The 20,774-nt window shown below is 43.6% G+C and overlaps 2 protein-coding genes across 3 annotated transcripts; both read right to left on the bottom strand.

Annotated features, from left to right (window-relative positions):
- Nucleotides 1-680: 680 nt before the first annotated feature.
- LOC145879755 (uncharacterized) lies at nucleotides 681-2,049 on the bottom strand. The gene is made up of 2 exons (XM_082976115.1): nucleotides 1,990-2,049; nucleotides 681-1,921 (listed from the first exon to the last, which is right to left on the bottom strand). Exons 1-2 carry the CDS (start codon nucleotides 2,047-2,049, stop codon nucleotides 1,271-1,273), a joined length of 711 nt encoding a protein of 236 aa, XP_082832241.1. The 3' UTR covers nucleotides 681-1,270.
- Nucleotides 681-20,527, bottom strand: LOC106606271 (enoyl-CoA delta isomerase 1, mitochondrial). 2 transcript variants are annotated; one of them, XM_045719683.2, is made up of 7 exons: nucleotides 20,363-20,527; nucleotides 11,022-11,147; nucleotides 7,687-7,814; nucleotides 6,764-6,910; nucleotides 6,203-6,324; nucleotides 5,693-5,871; nucleotides 681-2,643 (listed from the first exon to the last, which is right to left on the bottom strand). In XM_045719683.2, exons 1-7 carry the CDS (start codon nucleotides 20,403-20,405, stop codon nucleotides 2,477-2,479), a joined length of 912 nt encoding a protein of 303 aa, XP_045575639.1. In that variant the 5' UTR covers nucleotides 20,406-20,527; the 3' UTR covers nucleotides 681-2,476. The 2 variants fall into 2 exon arrangements, with proteins under 2 accessions (XP_045575639.1, XP_045575641.1); XM_045719685.2 differs by lacking the exon at nucleotides 681-2,643 and adding an exon at nucleotides 3,802-3,935.
- Between the last annotated feature and the right edge of the window lie 247 nt (nucleotides 20,528-20,774).

A 20,774-nucleotide genomic window follows, 5' to 3' on the forward strand; every position in this document is an offset into this window, starting at 1 on the left:
CCATCTCTCTACCTTTCACCTCTTCCATCTCTCTACCTTTCACCTCTTCCATCTCTACCTTTCACCTCTTCCATCACACTCTCCCCTACATTTCATCAAGGGACCTGATCCTGGTTGAACATTCCTACTCTGAGACACTATGAATAGAGGGGGACCTGATCCTGGTTGAACATTCCTACTGTGAGACACTATGAATAGAGGGGGAGGAGGGGGACCTGATCCTGGTTGAACATTCCTACTCTGAGACACTATGAATAGAGGAGGGAGGAGGGGGACCTGATCCTGGTTGAACATTCCTACTCTGAGACACTATGAATAGAGGGGGGGAGGAGGGGGACCTGATCCTGGTTGAACATTCCTACTCTGAGACGCTTTACACTTAACGGTCACTCTAAACCAGGGTTCCCCAAACTCTGTCCTGGCGCCCCACCCGGGTGCATGTTGAATTTTGTGCACTAGCATTACACAGCAGATTTAAATAATCAAAGCTTGGTGAGGAGTTGGTTATTTCAATCAGCTGTGTAGTGCAAAAAAGAAAACACCTGTGTGTGTGTGTGTGTGTGTGTGTGTGTGTGTGTGTGTGTGGGGGGGGGGGGGGGGGGGGGGGCAGGACAGAATTTGTGAAACCCTGCCCCAAACTAGTGACATCATAGAACATAAAACTCAACACACATTCCATGGAAGGTATTTTAAAGATGTTTACTTGCAAACCAACAGTAGAGGAAAAGATTATACGAAAACAAACATTATGTTCACAGATAAAGGCAAGATGACATACTGTACAATCACCTACATCGTAACAGCGCTCTGTGTTTCAGTCTAAACAGTCAAACATTGTGGCAGGGGAAATAAGGCCGGGGGTGTGTTCATTAGGATCCAAACGGGCCAAAACGTATATGAATATGACAGGGTAGCGTCTCAACTGGCACCCTATTCCCTATATAGTGAACTACTTTTGACCAGGGCCTATAGGGGTAGTGCACAATATAGGGAATTAGGGTGCTATTTGGGATGTAACCAGTGGGTGTCTCTCAATAAGTGAAAGGAGACAAGCAGAGGGAGCCAGACTATTGAGACTCAACCCCAGGTTACTTTCACATGTTTGCCTGGGCTTCAGAAGACATCCTCTTCAAGGATGGCTGCGTTCCAATAATCTCTCCTTAACTCCTGAAGGGTGCACTCGTTCCCCACAAAAATGTCCTTTCAAATCCGTGAAGGGAAGAGAACAAGTTCACACAGGAGAAAGGAGAGATAATTGGGACGTAGCCCCCTATTCCCGATACAGTGCACTACTTTTGACCAGGGCCCTAAAGGGGACCGGGGAGCCGTTAGAAGCCCTAAAGGGGACCGGGGAGCCGTTAGAAGCCCTAAAGGGGACCGGGGAGCCGTTAGAAGACCTAAAGGGGACCGGGGAGCCGTTAGAAGCCCTAAAGGGGACCGGGGAGCCGTTAGAAGCCCTAAAGGGGACCGGGGAGCCGTTAGAAGCCCTAAAGGGGACCGGGGAGCCGTTAGAAGCCCTAAAGGGGACCGGGGAGCCGTTAGAAGCCCTAAAGGGGACCGGGGAGCCGTTAGAAGCCCTAAAGGGGACCGGGGAGCCGTTAGAAGACCTAAAGGGGACCGGGGAGCCGTTAGAAGCCCTAAAGGGGACCGGGGAGCCGTTAGAAGACCTAAAGGGGACCGGGGAGCCGTTAGAAGCCCTAAAGGGGACCGGGGAGCCGTTAGAAGACCTAAAGGGGACCGGGGAGCCGTTAGAAGCCCTAAAGGGGACCGGGGAGCCGTTAGAAGACCTAAAGGGGACCGGGGAGCCGTTAGAAGCCCTAAAGGGGACCGGGGAGCCGTTAGAAGACCTAAAGGGGACCGGGGAGCCGTTAGAAGCCCTAAAGGGGACCGGGGAGCCGTTCGGGCCCCAGACTAGGCCTTTCTACTCTTGAGCATCTCCAGGTACATGCGGAGGGACCTCTGGATGGAGTCTTTAGTGATGAAGCTCACAAAGTTGGTGATGTCAGCTTCCCTGTTGGACAGCAGCTTGTCAATGGTCTGTTTCCGCATCATGGACTTGGTGATCTGTCTGGCATGGTCTAGAGGGAGAGGAGAGGTGTTATATATAATATATACACACTGATCTATCTGTCTGGCATGGTCTAGAGGGAGAGGAGGGAGCCGTTAGAAGACCTAAAGGGGACCGGGGAGCCGTTAGAAGCCCTAAAGGGGACCGGGGAGCCGTTAGAAGACCTAAAGGGGACCGGGGAGCCGTTAGAAGCCCTAAAGGGGACCGGGGAGCCGTTAGAAGACCTAAAGGGGACCGGGGAGCCGTTAGAAGCCCTAAAGGGGACCGGGGAGCCGTTAGAAGACCTAAAGGGGACCGGGGAGCCGTTAGAAGCCCTAAAGGGGACCGGGGAGCCGTTAGAAGACCTAAAGGGGACCGGGGAGCCGTTAGAAGCCCTAAAGGGGACCGGGGAGCCGTTCGGGCCCCAGACTAGGCCTTTCTACTCTTGAGCATCTCCAGGTACATGCGGAGGGACCTCTGGATGGAGTCTTTAGTGATGAAGCTCACAAAGTTGGTGATGTCAGCTTCCCTGTTGGACAGCAGCTTGTCAATGGTCTGTTTCCGCATCATGGACTTGGTGATCTGTCTGGCATGGTCTAGAGGGAGAGGAGAGGTGTTATATATAATATATACACACTGATCTATCTGTCTGGCATGGTCTAGAGGGAGAGGAGAGGTGTTATATATAATATATACACACACAGATATAACACACTGATCTATCTGTCTGGCATGGTCTAGAGGGAGAGGAGAGGTGTTATATATAATATATACACACAGATATAACACACTGATCTATCTGTCTGGCATGGTCTAGAGGGAGAGGAGAGGTGTTATATATAATATATACACACTGATCTATCTGTCTGGCATGGTCTAGAGGGAGAGGAGAGGTGTTATATATAATATATACACACAGATATAACACACTGATCTATCTGTCTGGCATGGTCTAGAGGGAGAGGAGAGGTGTTATATATAATATATACACACTGATCTATCTGTCTGGCATGGTCTAGAGGGAGAGGAGAGGTGTTATATATAATATATACACACATATATAACACACTGATCTATCTGTCTGGCATGGTCTAGAGGGAGAGGAGAGGTGTTATATATAATATATACACACTGATATAACACACTGATCTATCTGTCTGGCATGGTCTAGAGGGAGAGGAGAGGTGTTATATATAATATATACACACAGATATAACACACTGATCTATCTGTCTGGCATGGTCTAGAGGGAGAGGAGAGGTGTTATATATAATATATACACACTGATATAACACACTGATCTATCTGTCTGGCATGGTCTAGAGGGAGAGGAGAGGTGTTATATATAATATATACACACTGATCTATCTGTCTGGCATGGTCTAGAGGGAGAGGAGAGGTGTTATATATAATATATACACACAGATATAACACACTGATCTATCTGTCTGGCATGGTCTAGAGGGAGAGGAGAGGTGTTATATATAATATATACACACATATATAACACACTGATCTATCTGTCTGGCATGGTCTAGAGGGAGAGGAGAGGTGTTATATATAATATATACACACTGATCTATCTGTCTGGCATGGTCTAGAGGGAGAGGAGAGGTGTTATATATAATATATACACACATATATAACACACTGATCTATCTGTCTGGCATGGTCTAGAGGGAGAGGAGAGGTGTTATATATAATATATACACACTGATATAACACACTGATCTATCTGTCTGGCATGGTCTAGAGGGAGAGGAGAGGTGTTATATATAATATATACACACAGATATAACACACTGATCCATCTGTCTGGCATGGTCTAGAGGGAGAGGAGAGGTGTTATATATAATATATACACACTGATCTATCTGTCTGGCATGGTCTAGAGGGAGAGGTGTATAGTTTAGTGTTTATATACAGTAACAGTCAACAGTTTGGACACCTACTCATTCAAGTGTTTCTCATTATTTTTAATAGAGTGGCTACTTTGAAGAATCAAAAGCTCTGACGAAGGCCGTGAGGCCAATACATATAGCTTATTAAATAGCAGTGATACCAGCCAGAGCAGTGACGCCAGCCAGAGCAGTGACGCCGGCCAGAGCAGTGGCGCCAGCCAGAGCAGTGACGCCAGCCAGAGCAGTGACGCCAGCCAGAGCAGTGTGCAGGTTTCTTATTTTTCTTACTTCGAAATAATCTAAAATATATCTTGACTGCTTTAACACTTTTTTTGTTACTACATGATTCCATATGTGTTATTTCATAGTTTATGTCTTCACTATTATTCTACAATGTAGAACATAGTAAAAATAAAAACTCTGGAATGAGGAGGCATGTCCAAACTTTTGACTGGTACTGTATATAGGATAATGTATACATGTCAGCGTATATACAGGATAATGTATACATGTCAGCGTATATACAGGATAACATATTGGTTAGTGTATATATAGGATAATGTATACATGTCAGCGTATATACAGGATAATGTATACATGTCAGCGTATATACAGGATAACATATTGGTTAGTGTATATATAGGATAATGTATACATGTCAGCGTATATACAGGATAATGTATACATGTCAGCGTATATACAGGATAACATATTGGTTAGTGTATATATAGGATAATGTATACATGTCAGCGTATATACAGGATAATGTATACATGTCAGCGTATATACAGGATAATGTATACATGTCAGCGTATATACAGGATAATGTATACATGTCAGCGTATATACAGGATAACATATTGGTTAGTGTATATATAGGATAATGTATACATGTCAGCGTATATATAGGATAATGTATACATGTCAGCGTATATACAGGATAACATATTGGTTAGTGTATATATAGGATAATGTATACATGTCAGCGTATATACAGGATAACATATTGGTTAGTGTATATATAGGATAATGTATAGGGTTGTGGATCCAGTCAGAGAGATGGTGACTGATGTTCATGTCTGTCTGGCCTGGTCTGGGGGCAGGAGAGAGATGTCTAGGATGATAAACTATAAAGTGAGAGAGTGTTCTGACCCGGTACAGCCAGTGTGAGAGAGAGTATTCTGACCCGGTACAGCCAGTGTGAGGGAGAGGATTCTGACCCGGTACAGCCAGTGTGAGAGAGAGAGTATTCTGACCCGGTACAGCCAGTGTGAGAGAGAGTATTCTGACCCGGTACAGCCAGTGTGAGAGAGAGAGTATTCTGACCCGGTACAGCCAGTGTGAGAAAGAGAGTATTCTGACCCGGTCCAGCCAGTGTGAGAGAGAGAGTATTCTGACCCGGTACAGCCAGTGTGAGAGAGAGTATTCTGACCCGGTACAGCCAGTGTGAGAGAGAGAGTATTCTGACCCGGTACAGCCAGTGTGAGAAAGAGAGTATTCTGACCCGGTCCAGCCAGTGTGAGAGAGTATTCTGACCTGGTACAGCCAGTGTGAGAGAGAGAGTATTCTGACCTGGTACAGCCAGTGTGAGAGAGAGAGTATTCTGACCCGGTACAGCCAGTGTGAGAGAGAGTATTCTGACCCGGTACAGCCAGTGTGAGGGAGAGTATTCTGACCTGGTACAGCCAGTGTGAGAGAGTATTCTGACCTGGTACAGCCAGTGTGAGAGAGAGAGTATTCTGACCTGGTATAGCCAGCCACTTGGACATGGTGTCCTGTGCAGTGGAGAGGACCTGGTCCTCAGGTACTAACTGGTCCACCAGGCCGATCTTCAGGGCATCAGGAGCGCTGTACAACAGACCCAGCTCCAACGACAGCTCTGCTGCCCGGTTACCAACCGTGTTCACCAGAGTGTCCTTAAACCTGGACCGCAACATGACCACAACATAAAGACAACATGAACACAACCACATTCAGCACCTCACACACACACACTACAGTGACCATGAAGCATCACAACCACAACCCTGAGCAGATTCAACACATCAACACTCAGACCAGCAGGCTGTATATTAGTGTGTGTGTGTGTATGTATATTAGTGTGTGTGTAAGTTTGTGTATATTAGTGTGTGTGTGTGTGTGTGTGTATTTATTAGTGTGTGTGTGTGTATGTATATTAGTGTGTGTGTAAGTTTGTGTATATTAGTGTATATTAGTGTATATTAGTGTATATTAGTGTGTGTGTGTGTCTCACCAGAAGGGAGCTACGATGCCGAGCTGAGTCTCGTTGAGTCCGATGCTGTAGCGAGGGTTATCAACCATGATCCTATAGTCACATCCAATAGACATGAGACAACCACCTGCTGGACTAGAACCCTATAGACAGAGAGACAGAGGTGGTTATCAGCCATGATCCTATAGTCACATCCAATAGACTAGAACCCTATAGACAGAGAGACAGAGGTGGCTATCAGCCATGATCCTATAGTCACATCCAATAGACTAGAACCCTATAGACAGAGAGACAGAGGTGGTTATCAGCCATTATCCTATAGTCACATCCAATAGACTAGAACCCTATAGACAGACAGACACAGACAGACAGACAGAGACAGACAGACAGAGACAGACAGACAGACAGAGACAGACAGAGACAGACAGACAGACAGACAGACAGAGACAGACAGACAGAGACAGACAGACAGAGACAAACAGACAGAGACAGACAGAGACAGAGACAGAGACAGACAGAGACAGACAGAGACAGACAGACAGAGACAGACAGAGACAGACACGACTGGGTGTGCTGACTCACGTTGATGGCAGCTATGGTAGCCATGTTGGACCCGTAGAGTTTGAGCCACATCTCCTGAACAGCCTTCCAGAACTCTCCACAGCGCTCCGGACTTTTCCCATACATTTCCATGATGTCTAGCCCTGCAGAGAACACCTTGGAGAGGGTCTGGGACACCAAACACACACACAGGGAGAGTTATGATGTCTAGCCCTGCAGAGAACACCTTGGAGAGGGTCTGGGACACCAAACACACACACAGGGAGAGTTATGATGTCTAGCCCTGCAGAGAACACCTTGGAGAGGGTCTGGGACACCAAACACACACACAGGGAGAGTTATGATGTCTAGCCCTGCAGAGAACACCTTGGAGAGGGACTGGGACACCAGGCACACACACAGGGAGAGTTATGATGTCTAGCCCTGCAGAGAACACCTTGGAGAGGGTCTGGGACACCAAACACACACACAGGGAGAGTTATGATGTCTAGCCCTGCAGAGAACACCTTGGAGAGGGACTGGGACACCAAACACACACACAGGGAGAGTTATGATGTCTAGCCCTGCAGAGAACACCTTGGAGAGGGACTGGGACACCAAACACACACACAGGGAGAGTTATGATGTCTAGCCCTGCAGAGAACACCTTGGAGAGGGACTGGGACACCAAACACACACACAGGGAGAGTTATGATGTCTAGCCCTGCAGAGAACACCTTGGAGAGGGACTGGGACACCAGGCACACACACAGGGAGAGTTATGATGTCTAGCCCTGCAGAGAACACCTTGGAGAGGGACTGGGACACCAAACACACACATGGGGGGAGTTATAGTGTGTATCATGGTTGTGACAGGACGTGTGTGTGTGTGTGTGTGTGTGTGTGTGTGTGTGTGTGTGTGTGTGTGTGTGTGTGTGTGTGTGTGTGTGTGTGTGTGTACTGACCGAGGTGATGATCAGACCTCTACAACTCCTATCCATCTCTAGTTTCTCCAGATTGATACAGAACTCAGTGAGGAAGTCCAGACTCAGACTGTTGACAGGGGGACTCTGCATCCTCAACACTGCTACACCTAGAGAGGGAGGAGGAGGGGGAGCGAGCTGAGAAGGAGACAACAAATGGAAGCCTAATCTCTGTGGTGCAAACCCTAACCCGTCGTCCAGGTCTGGCCCGGTAGACCGTCATCGTAAACCAGAATTTGTTCTTAAAACTGACTTAGTTAAATAAAGGTTGAATAAATAAAATAAATAAATAGGGCTGTGGTTAAAATAGTACACTATGTAGGGAATAGGACCATGGTGCTTGCCTACGGAGCTGTGAGGGGAATGGCACCTCCGTACCTTCAGGCTCTGATCAGTCCCTACACCAAAACAAAGGCACTGCATTCATCCACCTCTGGCCTGCTCGCCTCCCTACCTCTGAGGAAGCACAGTTCCCGCTCAGCCCAGTCAAAACTGTTCGCTGCTCTGGCACCCCAATGGTGGAACAAGCTCCCTCACGACGCCAGGACAGCGGAGTCAATCACCACCTTCCGGAGACACCTGAAACCCCACCTCTTTAAGGAATACCTAGGATAGGATAAAGTAATCCTTCTAACCCCCCCCCCCACCAAAAAAAAAAGATATAGATGTACTATTGTAAAGTGGTTGTTCCACTGGATATCTTAAGGTGAATGCACCAATTTGTAAGTCGCTCTGGATAAGAGCGTCTGCTAAATGACTTAAATGTAAAAAAAAAAAAGAACAATTTCAGGTTTTCACTCTCAATCACATTTGTTTGATAGAAAAAATATATATATATTGGAAGTCCACAACAACACTTAAACTACATCAGGAGACCATTTCTGAGGTCTGGGGAAAATCTAAGACATTTAGATTTTCTGGGTGTAATTACAACAATATATCAGTTCAGTGATTTCCTAAATTCCACACCCCTGGTCTACCCTGATGTAAACAGTACCTGTAGCCTCCAGGACCAGGGCTGTCTACCCTGATGTAAACAGTACCTATGGTCTCCAGGACCAGGGCCGTCTACCCTGATGTAAACAGTACCTGTGGTCTCCAGGACCAGGACTGTCTACCCTGATGTAAACAGTACCTGTGGTCTCCAGGACCAGGGCTGTCTACTCTGATGTAAACAGTACCTGTAGTCTCCAGGACCAGGGCTGTCTACCCTGATGTAAACAGTACCTGTAGCCTCCAGGACCAGGGCTGTCTACCCTGATGTAAACAGTACCTGTAGCCTCCAGGACCAGGGCTGTCTACCCTGATGAAAACAGTACCTGTAGCCTCCAGGACCAGGACTGTCTACCCTGATGTAAACAGTACCTGTGGTCTCCAGGACCAGGACTGTCTACCCTGATGTAAACAGTACCTGTGGCCTCCAGGACCAGGGCTGTCTACCCTGATTAAACAGTACCTGTAGCCTCCAGGACCAGGGCCGTCTACCCTGATTGAACAGTACCTGTAGCCTCCAGGACCAGGGCTGTCTACCCTGATGTAAACAGTACCTGTAGCCTCCAGGACCAGGGCTGTCTACCCTGATGTAAACAGTACCTGTGGCCTCCAGGACCAGGGCTGTCTACCCTGATTAAACAGTACCTGTAGCCTCCAGGACCAGGGCCGTCTACCCTGATTAAACAGTACCTGTAGCCTCCAGGACCAGGGCTGTCTACCCTGAGTAAACAGTACCTGTAGCCTCCAGGACCAGGGCTGTCTACCCTGATGTAAACAGTACCTGTAGTCTCCAGGACCAGGGCTGTCTACCCTGATGTAAACAGTACCTGTAGTCTCCAGGACCAGGGCTGTCTACCCTGATTAAACAGTACCTGTAGCCTCCAGGACCAGGGCCGTCTACCCTGATTGAACAGTACCTGTGGCCTCCAGGACCAGGGCTGTCTACCCTGATGTAAACAGTACCTGTGGCCTCCAGGACCAGGGCTGTCTACCCTGATGTAAACAGTACCTGTGGCCTCCAGGACCAGGGCTGTCTACCCTGATTAAACAGTACCTGTAGCCTCCAGGACCAGGGCTGTCTACCCTGATTAAACAGTACCTGTAGCCTCCAGGACCAGGGCTGTCTACCCTGATGTTAACAGTACCTGTAGCCTCCAGGACCAGGGCCGTCTACCCTGATGTAAACAGTACCTGTAGTCTCCAGGACCAGGGCCGTCTACCCTGATGTAAACAGTACCTGTGGCCTCCAGGACCAGGCCCGTCTACCCTGATGTAAACAGTACCTGTGGCCTCCAGGACCAGGGCTGTCTACCCTGATGTAAACAGTACCTGTGGCCTCCAGGACCAGGACTGTCTACCCTGATGTAAACAGTACCTGTAGCCTCCAGGACCAGGGCTGTGTACCCTGATGTTAACAGTACCTGTAGCCTCCAGGACCAGGGCTGTCTACCCTGATGTAAACAGTACCTGTAGTCTCCAGGACCAGGGCTGTCTACCCTGATGTAAACAGTACCTGTAGCCTCCAGGACCAGGGCTGTCTACCCTGATGTAAACAGTACCTGTAGCCTCCAGGACCAGGGCTGTCTACCCTGATGTAAACAGTACCTGTAGCCTCCAGGACCAGGACTGTCTACCCTGATGTAAACAGTACCTGTAGCCTCCAGGACCAGGGCCGTCTACCCTGATGTAAACAGTACCTGTAGCCTCCAGGACCAGGGCTGTCTACCCTGATGTAAACAGTACCTGTAGCCTCCAGAACCAGGGCTGTCTACCCTGATGTAAACAGTACCTGTAGCCTCCAGGACCAGGGCTGTCTACCCTGATGTAAACAGTACCTGTAGCCTCCAGGACCAGGACTGTCTACCCTGATGTAAACAGTACCTGTAGCCTCCAGGACCAGGGCCGTCTACCCTGATGTAAACAGTACCTGTAGCCTCCAGGACCAGGGCTGTCTACCCTGATGTAAACAGTACCTGTAGCCTCCAGAACCAGGGCTGTCTACCCTGATGTAAACAGTACCTGTAGCCTCCAGGACCAGGGCTGTGTACCCTGATATAAACAGTACCTGTAGTCTCCAGGACCAGGGCTGTCTACCCTGATATAAACAGTACCTGTGGCCTCCAGGACCACGGCTGTCTACCCTGATATAAACAGTACCTGTGGCCTCCAGGACCAGGGCTGTCTACCCTGATGTAAACAGTACCTGTGGCCTCCAGGACCAGGGCTGTCTACCCTGATGTAAACAGTACCTGTAGCCTCCAGGACCAGGGCTGTCTACCCTGATGTAGGGGACAGGGAGGTAAAGAAGCTGTGCATGGGTTTACCTGTACTGCTGTCCAGATCCACCTTGATCTTAGGTGAGGTAGAGTTGTTCCTCTGCTGCAGAGAGAAGCACGGCGACACACACTCTCTCCCATGTCTACTGTGGATGGACAACTGGGACAACACGCCTGCCAAAGAACAGCAATATAACAACAATATAATAAAACAATATAACAATATAATAAATGAACTTAATATAACAATATAATAATAAAACAATACAATATAATATAACAAGTGAACTTAATAATATAACAATATAATAAAACAATACAATATCAATATAATAAAACAATATAAAAAATTAACTTAATAATATAACAATACAATAACACTATAACAATATAATATAACAAATTAACTTAATAATAACAATATACAGTGTGTAATAGGGAAATAATCCCCACTCTAGAACGCCCTTCAAGCCAACCAGAAAGGAGTATTCAAAAACGCCACGGTATAAAACAATATAAACATAATATAACACACATCATGTTTACTGTGTATAGACAGCGATTACCCGAAATGTTGGTTATTTTTCAGCTTTTAAAAAAACCAATTGACCGACGTCTGTTCAATTATTTGAATTCCATTTTCGTTCTGTCATCGCACTGCAGTTTCTCTAGAGATAAATCCAATCATGCCTGAACTGTGCGATGTAGTAGGGACTTGTATTTTCCAACATGCCAATGTTCTACATAGTTTACCCCAGGAAAAAGTGATAATTAACTACAATGACCATAATCCATTGCGCAGCTACTTGTCCTGTCTGTTTCTTTTATGCCTGCTACATAAGAGGAGAAAGCGTGATCAAGAGGGGAAACTGAGAGATGTTGCTTGGCGAGGTAATAGTATTCAGCAGTCATAAAAGTCTGCCTTATTTACTGTGAAGAACTACTAAAGTAGTGATTTTGTCAGGCAGCAGCTCTATAGAGATGAGATGACTTGGAATGAGATAAGTCATCCAAAAATACTAATGTAGCATACACAACAACTGAAATATTCTATTAAAGTAAAGTGAATAAGTGATGGTTAATAAGTGATAAGCAGTAATGGGCTGTCACCACCATCATGGGAGTTTTATTAAATCGCTTTACCTGTGTTGTTACAGCATTCAACCCACATAATGCATTTCATGTTCTAATTATTATTTTACATGTACTAATGAAACTGAAAATAGTGATTCTTTTTTTTTAATCATTGAAACCGAACTGCCCTCAAAAAGCACTAATCGCTCAGCACTAATCAGGAAACAGCCACCTTCTCCATCTTAATTGTAATCAGAGGGCTAATATTAGTACTATGCATGGCAGTCTCTCTCGGCTAAGAGTTGAGGAAAGACTAACTGCATCACTTATTTTTATAAGAAACATTAATGTGTTGAAAATCCCAAATTGTTTGTATAGTCAACTTCCACACACACACACACACACACACAGCTCTGATACACACACTTATCCCACCAGACATGCCACCAGGGGTCTTTTTATAGTCCCCAAATCCAGAACAAATTCAAGAAAGCGTACAGTATTATATAGAGCCATTATTGCATGGAACTCTGTTCCATCTCATATTGCTCAAATAAACAGCAAACGCCTCTCCCCGATTTGACCTAGATAGTTTGTGTGTATGTATTGCTATGTAGGCTACGTGTGCTTTTTTTTCTTCTAAGGGGTGGATCAGCTTAATATTGCAGAAAGAATATTGCTTCCATCAATGTAATTGTCTGCATCATTTCCAATCCCCCACATATTTTGGGGGGTAAATATACACATACACGCACGCATACACATATATACATACACATACCTATATAGACATACACACTTTTTTAAAGAATATACCTTTATTATTCCCTGCAAACCCTACCACCGACCCCCAATTGGAGTAAACTAATAAACACTTCAGCTTTTACCTTCAATTTATTCATCTTATACACATTTAAGACACAGTCTATTTTACAATAGTTCTTTTTTGTTTGTTTTTAGTCCTTCCTCTATTTCTGATGTCCATCCAGTTTGATTTCTATTTGTAACTGTGCCATTTCAAAAGTTCTGAAACTATATATATTTTACAGACCCCTTATGTTTCCATTGTTTATCTTGTTAATAGTCCCACCCTTCAGCTCCATTCAACCCCTCCCATCTATCTCTCAACATCATCCATTTGGGATTTCTATTTGCCATATATTTTTCAACTGTGCTGTGACGCTTCACCAAACAATTGAACCTTTCTATTCTCATAGCTTCTACAGATTGCTAAAATAGTTATTATATTATTGATTGATTGACTATGGCTTTTCAAATCACCCAGTATTGCTATCTGCAGCGTTAGTTCTAGGCAAATGTTGCAATTCTTCAGCCATTCCTGGACCTGTGACCAAAAACGAGCTACATATGGACAATACCACAATAAATGATCTAATGACTCTGCCTCCTCACAGTAGAATCTGCAGAGCTGGGAAGATTGTATCCCCCATATATACAACATTCTATTATCTGCAAGAATTTTGTATAGTAATAAGTTTTGAATCCGGCGTTGTTTTGCGTATCAATTCATAAACCATGTGCCATGGAATTGGTACATCGAAAATCTCCTCCCAACCATTCTGCAATTTATATGGCACAGCTGTCAGTTTTTTTGTCCTCAAATGAAATCGGTATATGTTTTTATTTATCACACTTTTCTTTAACCATTTCTGTTCTTTAATACAGGGCCGACATACAAGTTCCTTACTTTTTTCCCCTTCCACTTGCCTCTTCCATTTTTGTGGTAATGCTGCAATTAGTTGGTTGTAATTTTGCGTAGAGCAGACATTTCCATATGTCAGTGTTAGCTGCATGTGTGACATCACTCCACCAGTCCTATTTATAATATCATTCACTAAAATTATACCTTTTTTTTTTTTTTTTTTTAATTTCTTAGAAAAATACAGTTTTTTTATCAATAACTATATTTGAATTTAACCACAATATTTGTTGTATTATTTGTTCTGTCTTTTCAGGTGAATTAAACTGAAATTGCAACCAACTTTCTAGGGCTTGTTTAAAAAATATATTTTGGAGATTATTTCCTTTTCAAACAACCGAAAGTGGGCAGGTGTAATCTGAATAAAGGGAAAAAGGCCCTTCTTGAACATAGGATGAGACATTCGTACCAATTTACTAGAAAACCAGTTTGGATTTAAGTATAACTTTAGTATGACTGATGCCTTTAGTGAAAGGTCTAATGCTTTAATAATTTCTGCCCTCCGAATTCATATTTGTTATATAAATAGGCCCTTTTAATTTTATCTGCCTTGCCGTTCCAAATAAAATTGAATATTTTTTGTTCATATAATTTAAAAAGCAGGTCACTAGGTGTAGGCAAAACCATAAGCAAATAGGTAAACTGTGATATGACTAAAGAGTTAATCAGCATGATTTTCCCACAAATAGACAGGTATTTTCCTTTCCATGGTAGCAAGATCTAATCTATTTTTGCTAACTTTCTATAAAAATGTATTGGAGTGAGATAATTTCTTTCTTTTGGGATTTGTATACCGAGTATATCCACATCTCCGTCAGACCATTTAATTGGTAAACTACATGGTAATGTAAAATTTGCATTTTTAAGTGATCCAATACGTAATACACTTATCATAATTTGGTTTTAATCCAGAGAGGATAGCAAAATTATCTAGGTCCTCTATGAGGCCGTGGAGAGACTCTAATTGTGGTTTTAAAAGAAAACATGAATCATCGGCGTACAATGACACCTTCGTTTTTAAGCCACGGATTTCTAATCCCTTAACTTCTATGGGCTACGTGGCGCTGCGCCCACCTACTCAACAGCCAGTGTAATCCCGTGGCGCGATATTCAAATACCTCAAAAATGCAAAAACTAAAGACAAGACTCTCGTTAATCTAACCACACTGTCCGATTTCAAAAAGGCTTTACAACGAAAACAAAACATTAGATTATGTCAGCAGAGTACCCAGCCAGAAATAATCAGACACCCATTTTTCAAGCTAGCATATAATGTCACATAAACCCAAACCACAGCTAAATGCAGCACTAACCTTTGATGATCTTCATCAGATGACAACCCTAGGACATTATGTTATACAATACATGCATGTTTTGTTCAATCAAGTTCATATTTATATCAAAAACCAGCTTTTTACATTAGCATGTGACTAGCATTCCCACCGAACACTGCCGGTGAATTTACTAAATTACTCACGATAAACGTTCACAAAAAACATAACAATTATTTTAAGAATTATAGATACAGAACTCCTCTATGCACTCGATATGTCCGATTTTAAAATAACTTTTCGGTGAAAGCTCATTTTGCTATATACTCAGTAGATAGCCCGGCATCACAGGGCTAGCTATTTAGACACCCAGCAAGTTTAGCACTCACCAAAGTCAGATTTACTATAAGAAAAATGTTATTACCTTTGCTGTTCTTCGTCAGAATGCACTCCCAGGACTTCTACTTCAATAACAAATGTTGGTTTGGTCCCAAATAATCCATTGTTATATCCAAATAGCGGCGTTTTGTTCGTGCGTTCAAGACACTATCCGAAAGGGTAAATAAGGGTGACGAGCATGGCGCATTTCATGACAAAAAATGTCTAAATATTCCATTACCGTACTTCGAAGCATGTCAACCGCTGTTTAAAATCAATTTTTATGCAATTTTTCTCGTAAAAAAGCGATAATATTCAGACCGGGAAAGCCTGTATACGTACAAAGAGAGAGAAAATAAATACATCTCGTGCCCTCGTGCACGAGCGTGAGTCTCAGAGTACTCTGACCAGCCACTATCCAAACGCGATAATGTGTTTGCCTCGATATCATTCAGCTTTTTCCTGGGTTCTGAGAGCCTATGGGAGCCGTAGGAAGTGTCACGTTACGGCAAAGATCCTCAGTCTTCAATAAAAAGAGCCAAGATGAACAACAACTTGTCAGAGAGGGCGCTTCCTGTTTGGAATCTTCTCAGGTTTTTGCCTGCCATATGAGTTCTGTTATACTCACAGACACCATTCAAACAGTTTTTGAAACTTTAGGGTGTTTTCTATCCAAAGCCAATAATTATATGCATATTCTAGTTACTGGGCAGGAGTAATAATGAGATGAAATCGGGTACGTTTTTTATCCGGCTGTGAAAATACTGCCCCCTAGCCATAACAGGTTAACAAACCTCCAGACGAGCTTCAATGCCATACAACTCTCCTTCCGTGGCCTCCAACTGCTCTTAAAACGCAAATAAAACAAAATGCATGATATTCAACCGATCATTGCCCGCACCTGCCCGCCCATCCAGCATCACCACTCTGGACGCCCCCGACTTAGAATACGTGGACAACTACAAATACCTGGGTGTCTGGCTAGACTGTAAACTCTCCTTCCAGACTCATATTAAGCATCTCCAATCCAAAATCAAAACTAGAATCGGCTTCCTATTTCGCAACAAAGCATCCTTCACTCATGCCGCCAAACACACCCTCGTAAAACTGACCATCCTACCGATCCTCGACTTCGGTGATGTCATCTATAAAATAGCCTCCAACACTCTACTGAACAAACTGGATGCAGTCTATCACAGTGCCATCCGATTTGTCACCAAAGCCCCATACATTACCCACCACTGCGACCTGTACGCTCTCGTTGGCTGGCCCTCACTTCATACTTGTCGCCAAACCCACTGGCTACAGGTTATCTACAAGTCTCTGCTAGGTAAAGCCCCGCCTTATCTCAGCTCACTGGTCACCATAGCAGCACCCACTCGTAGCACGCGCTCCAGCAGGTATCTCTCACTGGTCACCCCCAAAGCCAATTCTTCCTTTGGTTGCCTTTCCTTCCAGTTCTCTGCTGCCAATGACTGGAACGAACTGCAAAAATCTCTGAAGCTGGAGACTCATATCTCCCTCACTAGCTTTAAGCACCAGCTGTCAGAGCAGCTCACAGATCACTGCACCTGTACATAGCCCGTCTGTATACAGCCCATCTATCTACCTCATCCCCATACTGTATTTATTTATTTATCTTGCTCCTTTGCACCCCAGTATCTCTACTTGCACATTCATCTTCTGCACATCTACCATTCCAGTGTCTAATTGCCATACTGTATTACTTTGCCACCATGGCCTATTTATTGCCTTAATTCCCTTATTTGACCTAAATTGCACTCACTGTATATAGACTTCTTTTTTCCCTACTGTATTATTGACTATGTTTTTGTTCATTTCACGTGTAACTCTGTGTTGTATGTGTCTAACTGCTATGCTTTATCTTGACCAGGTCGCAGTTGTAAATGAGAACTTGTTCTCAACTAGCCTACCTGGTTAAATAAAGGTGAAATACATTTTAAAAAATCCATGACATTCATGATTTCCTTAAGTGCCTGAGGGCGATAGTTTGTAGTGTGATTCCTTTCCGGTCCATAGAGGTATTTAAGACCGTATTAAAATCTCACACCATAATAATAGTCTAGTGTTGCTTGTAGAGTTTATAAATTCTTATATATATTTTCAAAGAAGCTTGGATCATCATTATTCGGACCGTATAGGTTAATAAGTCATATCTGTTTATTGTCCAATAACATATTTAAAATAATCCATCTACCTTGATAACCTGTTTGGACAATTTGCACATTTGAAATCAACATTACTGTTAATTAAAACCATCACCCCTTTTGAATTTCTTTGCCCATGGGAGAAATATATTTCGCCCCCCCAGTTCTTTTTCCACAAAACTTAATCTAAAATGTTTGAATGTGTTTCCTGTAAACAATAGATATTATATTCCTTCTCTTTTAGCCAGGTAAATACTGATCGTCTTTTCTTATTATTTGCTAGGCCATTACAATTGTAACTGGCTATACTTATTTCACCACTTACCATAATGAGACACAACTTTAAATTCTATTTATGAAAACATATGTTTGTAAACGTACCATTAAAAAGTAACATGATGATTGAGTGTCTATATAGCTGTACCATGATATTTGCATTGCTACTAAGTAAACCTCCAATTGGTCCCTACTATTCCACCCGCTAAAAGCCCTCCTCATCCCTACTTGGGTTGTCATCCCAATGCCCGGCAGACCACCCCCGATCCCCCGTATCACATAGCCCTGAACAGACTGGGATCCATCCTTCCAAAAGAGCACACAGTGCCATTTACCGAATTGAAGTAAATCAATTGCCAAATGCATTTCCATCGCCCTCACCTCGATTTGTATTATATAAAGCTGTGGATCATCCTCTATTGTCCCTAACATATTTTACTCCTTCGCAACAGTTGTGGGATACACACATACACCCACACACACTCAACCCTTTCCCCCCACACAACCATAAGCTCACATTCTCAACAATTGCACCATCCCAGATCCCAACTCAAGAAAGGTCTTGATTTACAAATGCATTTACAGTTGCAGCTGCACTAGAAGGCATGCAAGACCACACAAAAAAAATGGGCAGAAATTGAGAGATTTTATTAACCATTGTCACATCCTAGATGATGGAGGTCAAATGTACACCTTGTCCCCTAAACAATGTGCTTTTTTTTTTTTAAATGTATGTAGTTCTGTCCTTGAGCTGTTCTTGTCTATTGATGTTCTTTATCATTCTGTATTATGTTTCATATTTTGTGGACCCCAGGAAGAGTAGCTGCTGCTTTTGCAACAGCTAATGAAGATCCTAATAAAATACAAAGAAATCTTATGACCTGCAGGTGTATTCTGGGGGAAGAGGAGTCAGGAACCTTCTCTCTTTAGAACAAAAGGAAAGTTGTGCCAACAGCACGAAGGACAATTAAACATAGTTAGTGAACAATGTTTGTCCAATAAACTTGGGGGGCAAAACTCTTCCCATTTGCAGTAAAGGGTTTCCATTGGAAAAGGTTTTAGAATAACGATTCCCCCCCTGATAGTTGACATTGTCACTGAAACGATGTGACCCTGTATTATAAGACCATGGCTGTGTCTGAAATGGAACCCTATTCACTATGTACAGTGAGCTCCAAAGGTATTGGGACAGTGACATGATGTTTTGGCTCTGTACTCCAGCACTTTGGATTTGAAATGATATAATGACTATGAGGTTAAAGTGCAGACCGTTGGCTTTAATTTTGAGGGTATTGTCATCCATATCGGGTCAACTGTTAAGAAATTACTGCACTTCGTGTACATAGTCCTCCCATTTTAGGGGACCAAAAGTATTGTGACAAATTCACTTATGTCAATTAAAGAAGTAAAAAGTGTAGTATTTGGTCCCATAGTCATAGCATGCAATGACTACATCAAGCTTGCGACTACAAATTGGTTGGATACATTTGCTGTTTTTTTAGGTTGTGTTTCAGATTATTTGGTGCCCAATAGAAATGAAATGGTAAATAATGTATTGAGCCATTTTGGAGTCACTTTTATTGTAAATAAAAATAGATTGTTTCTGAACTCTTCAACATTAATGTGGATGCTACCATGATAATGATGAATGAATCATGAATAAATGATTAGTAAAGTTAGACACACAAATAGCATAACCCCGAAGCCCACCCCACGGAGGTGCTCTCCCCGCAGCCCACTACAATAACAGGATAGGTTAGCATTTTATATCATAACCCCAAGACATGCTCTCACCACTACAATAACAGGATAGGTTAGCATTTTATATCATAACCCCGAAGCCCACCCCACGGAGGTGCTCTCCCGACAGCCCACTTACAATAACAGGATAGGTTAGCATTTTATATCATAACCCCAAGAAATGCTCTCACCACTACAATAACAGGATAGGTTAGCATTTTATATCATAACCCCAAGACATGCTCTCACCATTACAATAACAGGATAGGTTAGCATTTTACATCATAACCCCAAGACATGCTCTCACCATTACAATAACAGGATAGGTTAGCATTTTATATCATAACCCCAAGACATGCTAACCTCTCACCATTACAAAACAGGGTAGGTTAGCATTTATGGGGGGGGGTATGATATGTGTGATTCTGTAATCATGTTAGATATGTTCTTATATGACAACAACTCGCTACGATATATTAGCTAGTTGATATAGTTAACTACTTGATAGTTCCTAGATAGCCCACGCAAACTGACATAATGTGACATTACGCGGCATAAGGACACAAGCGTTCTGTGAACTTTGCTCTAGTTTCTGAAAGTATTGACCAGCGAAGGGGAGGCTAGCTAGCTAGGTAACTACTTAGCCATGCAATCTAACCACTGATATTCTTGTTTGCTCTCGAAATGGCCCTCGAAACTCATGAGAAATAGCTATTAAACTCTTCCTGCTGTTCTTACTCAATGTCAGGTAAGTTCACATACCTGAAAACCCGAATTTAGCGGAATTTCTCAACACATTAGCCATCTCGACTCGTCAAGTTGACACAAGCAGGGATCACACACTGCGGCTGGGCTGCTCTGCCTTGGAGGAGGAAACTACAGCGGCGCCGCCAACATATCACTACTGGCATCTGATTGGATCTGAACGCCGTGACTGTAGGTGCATTGTGGGTGTTGACGTGATTCACCCTATCAGACTGCCGGACTATCAACCACACTGGGAAAGCGCGTTTAACAAGGCCCGGTGCCCAGGGTGCAGAGTTTCATTTTTTAAACCATTGCATTGTTCTTTAAAAATCTTCACCAAACCGGGGCATCGGGCCATGCAAAACGAACTCGCCCACTGACAACGTGTGGGTTGCTTGACAGGGATTGGTTACAGGTTACTTCGAGG

Source organism: Salmo salar, chromosome 06 (genome assembly GCF_965601325.2).
Source record: "Salmo salar chromosome 06, fSalSal1, whole genome shotgun sequence".
In the NCBI taxonomy this organism is placed as follows: Eukaryota; Metazoa; Chordata; class Actinopteri; order Salmoniformes; family Salmonidae; genus Salmo; species Salmo salar.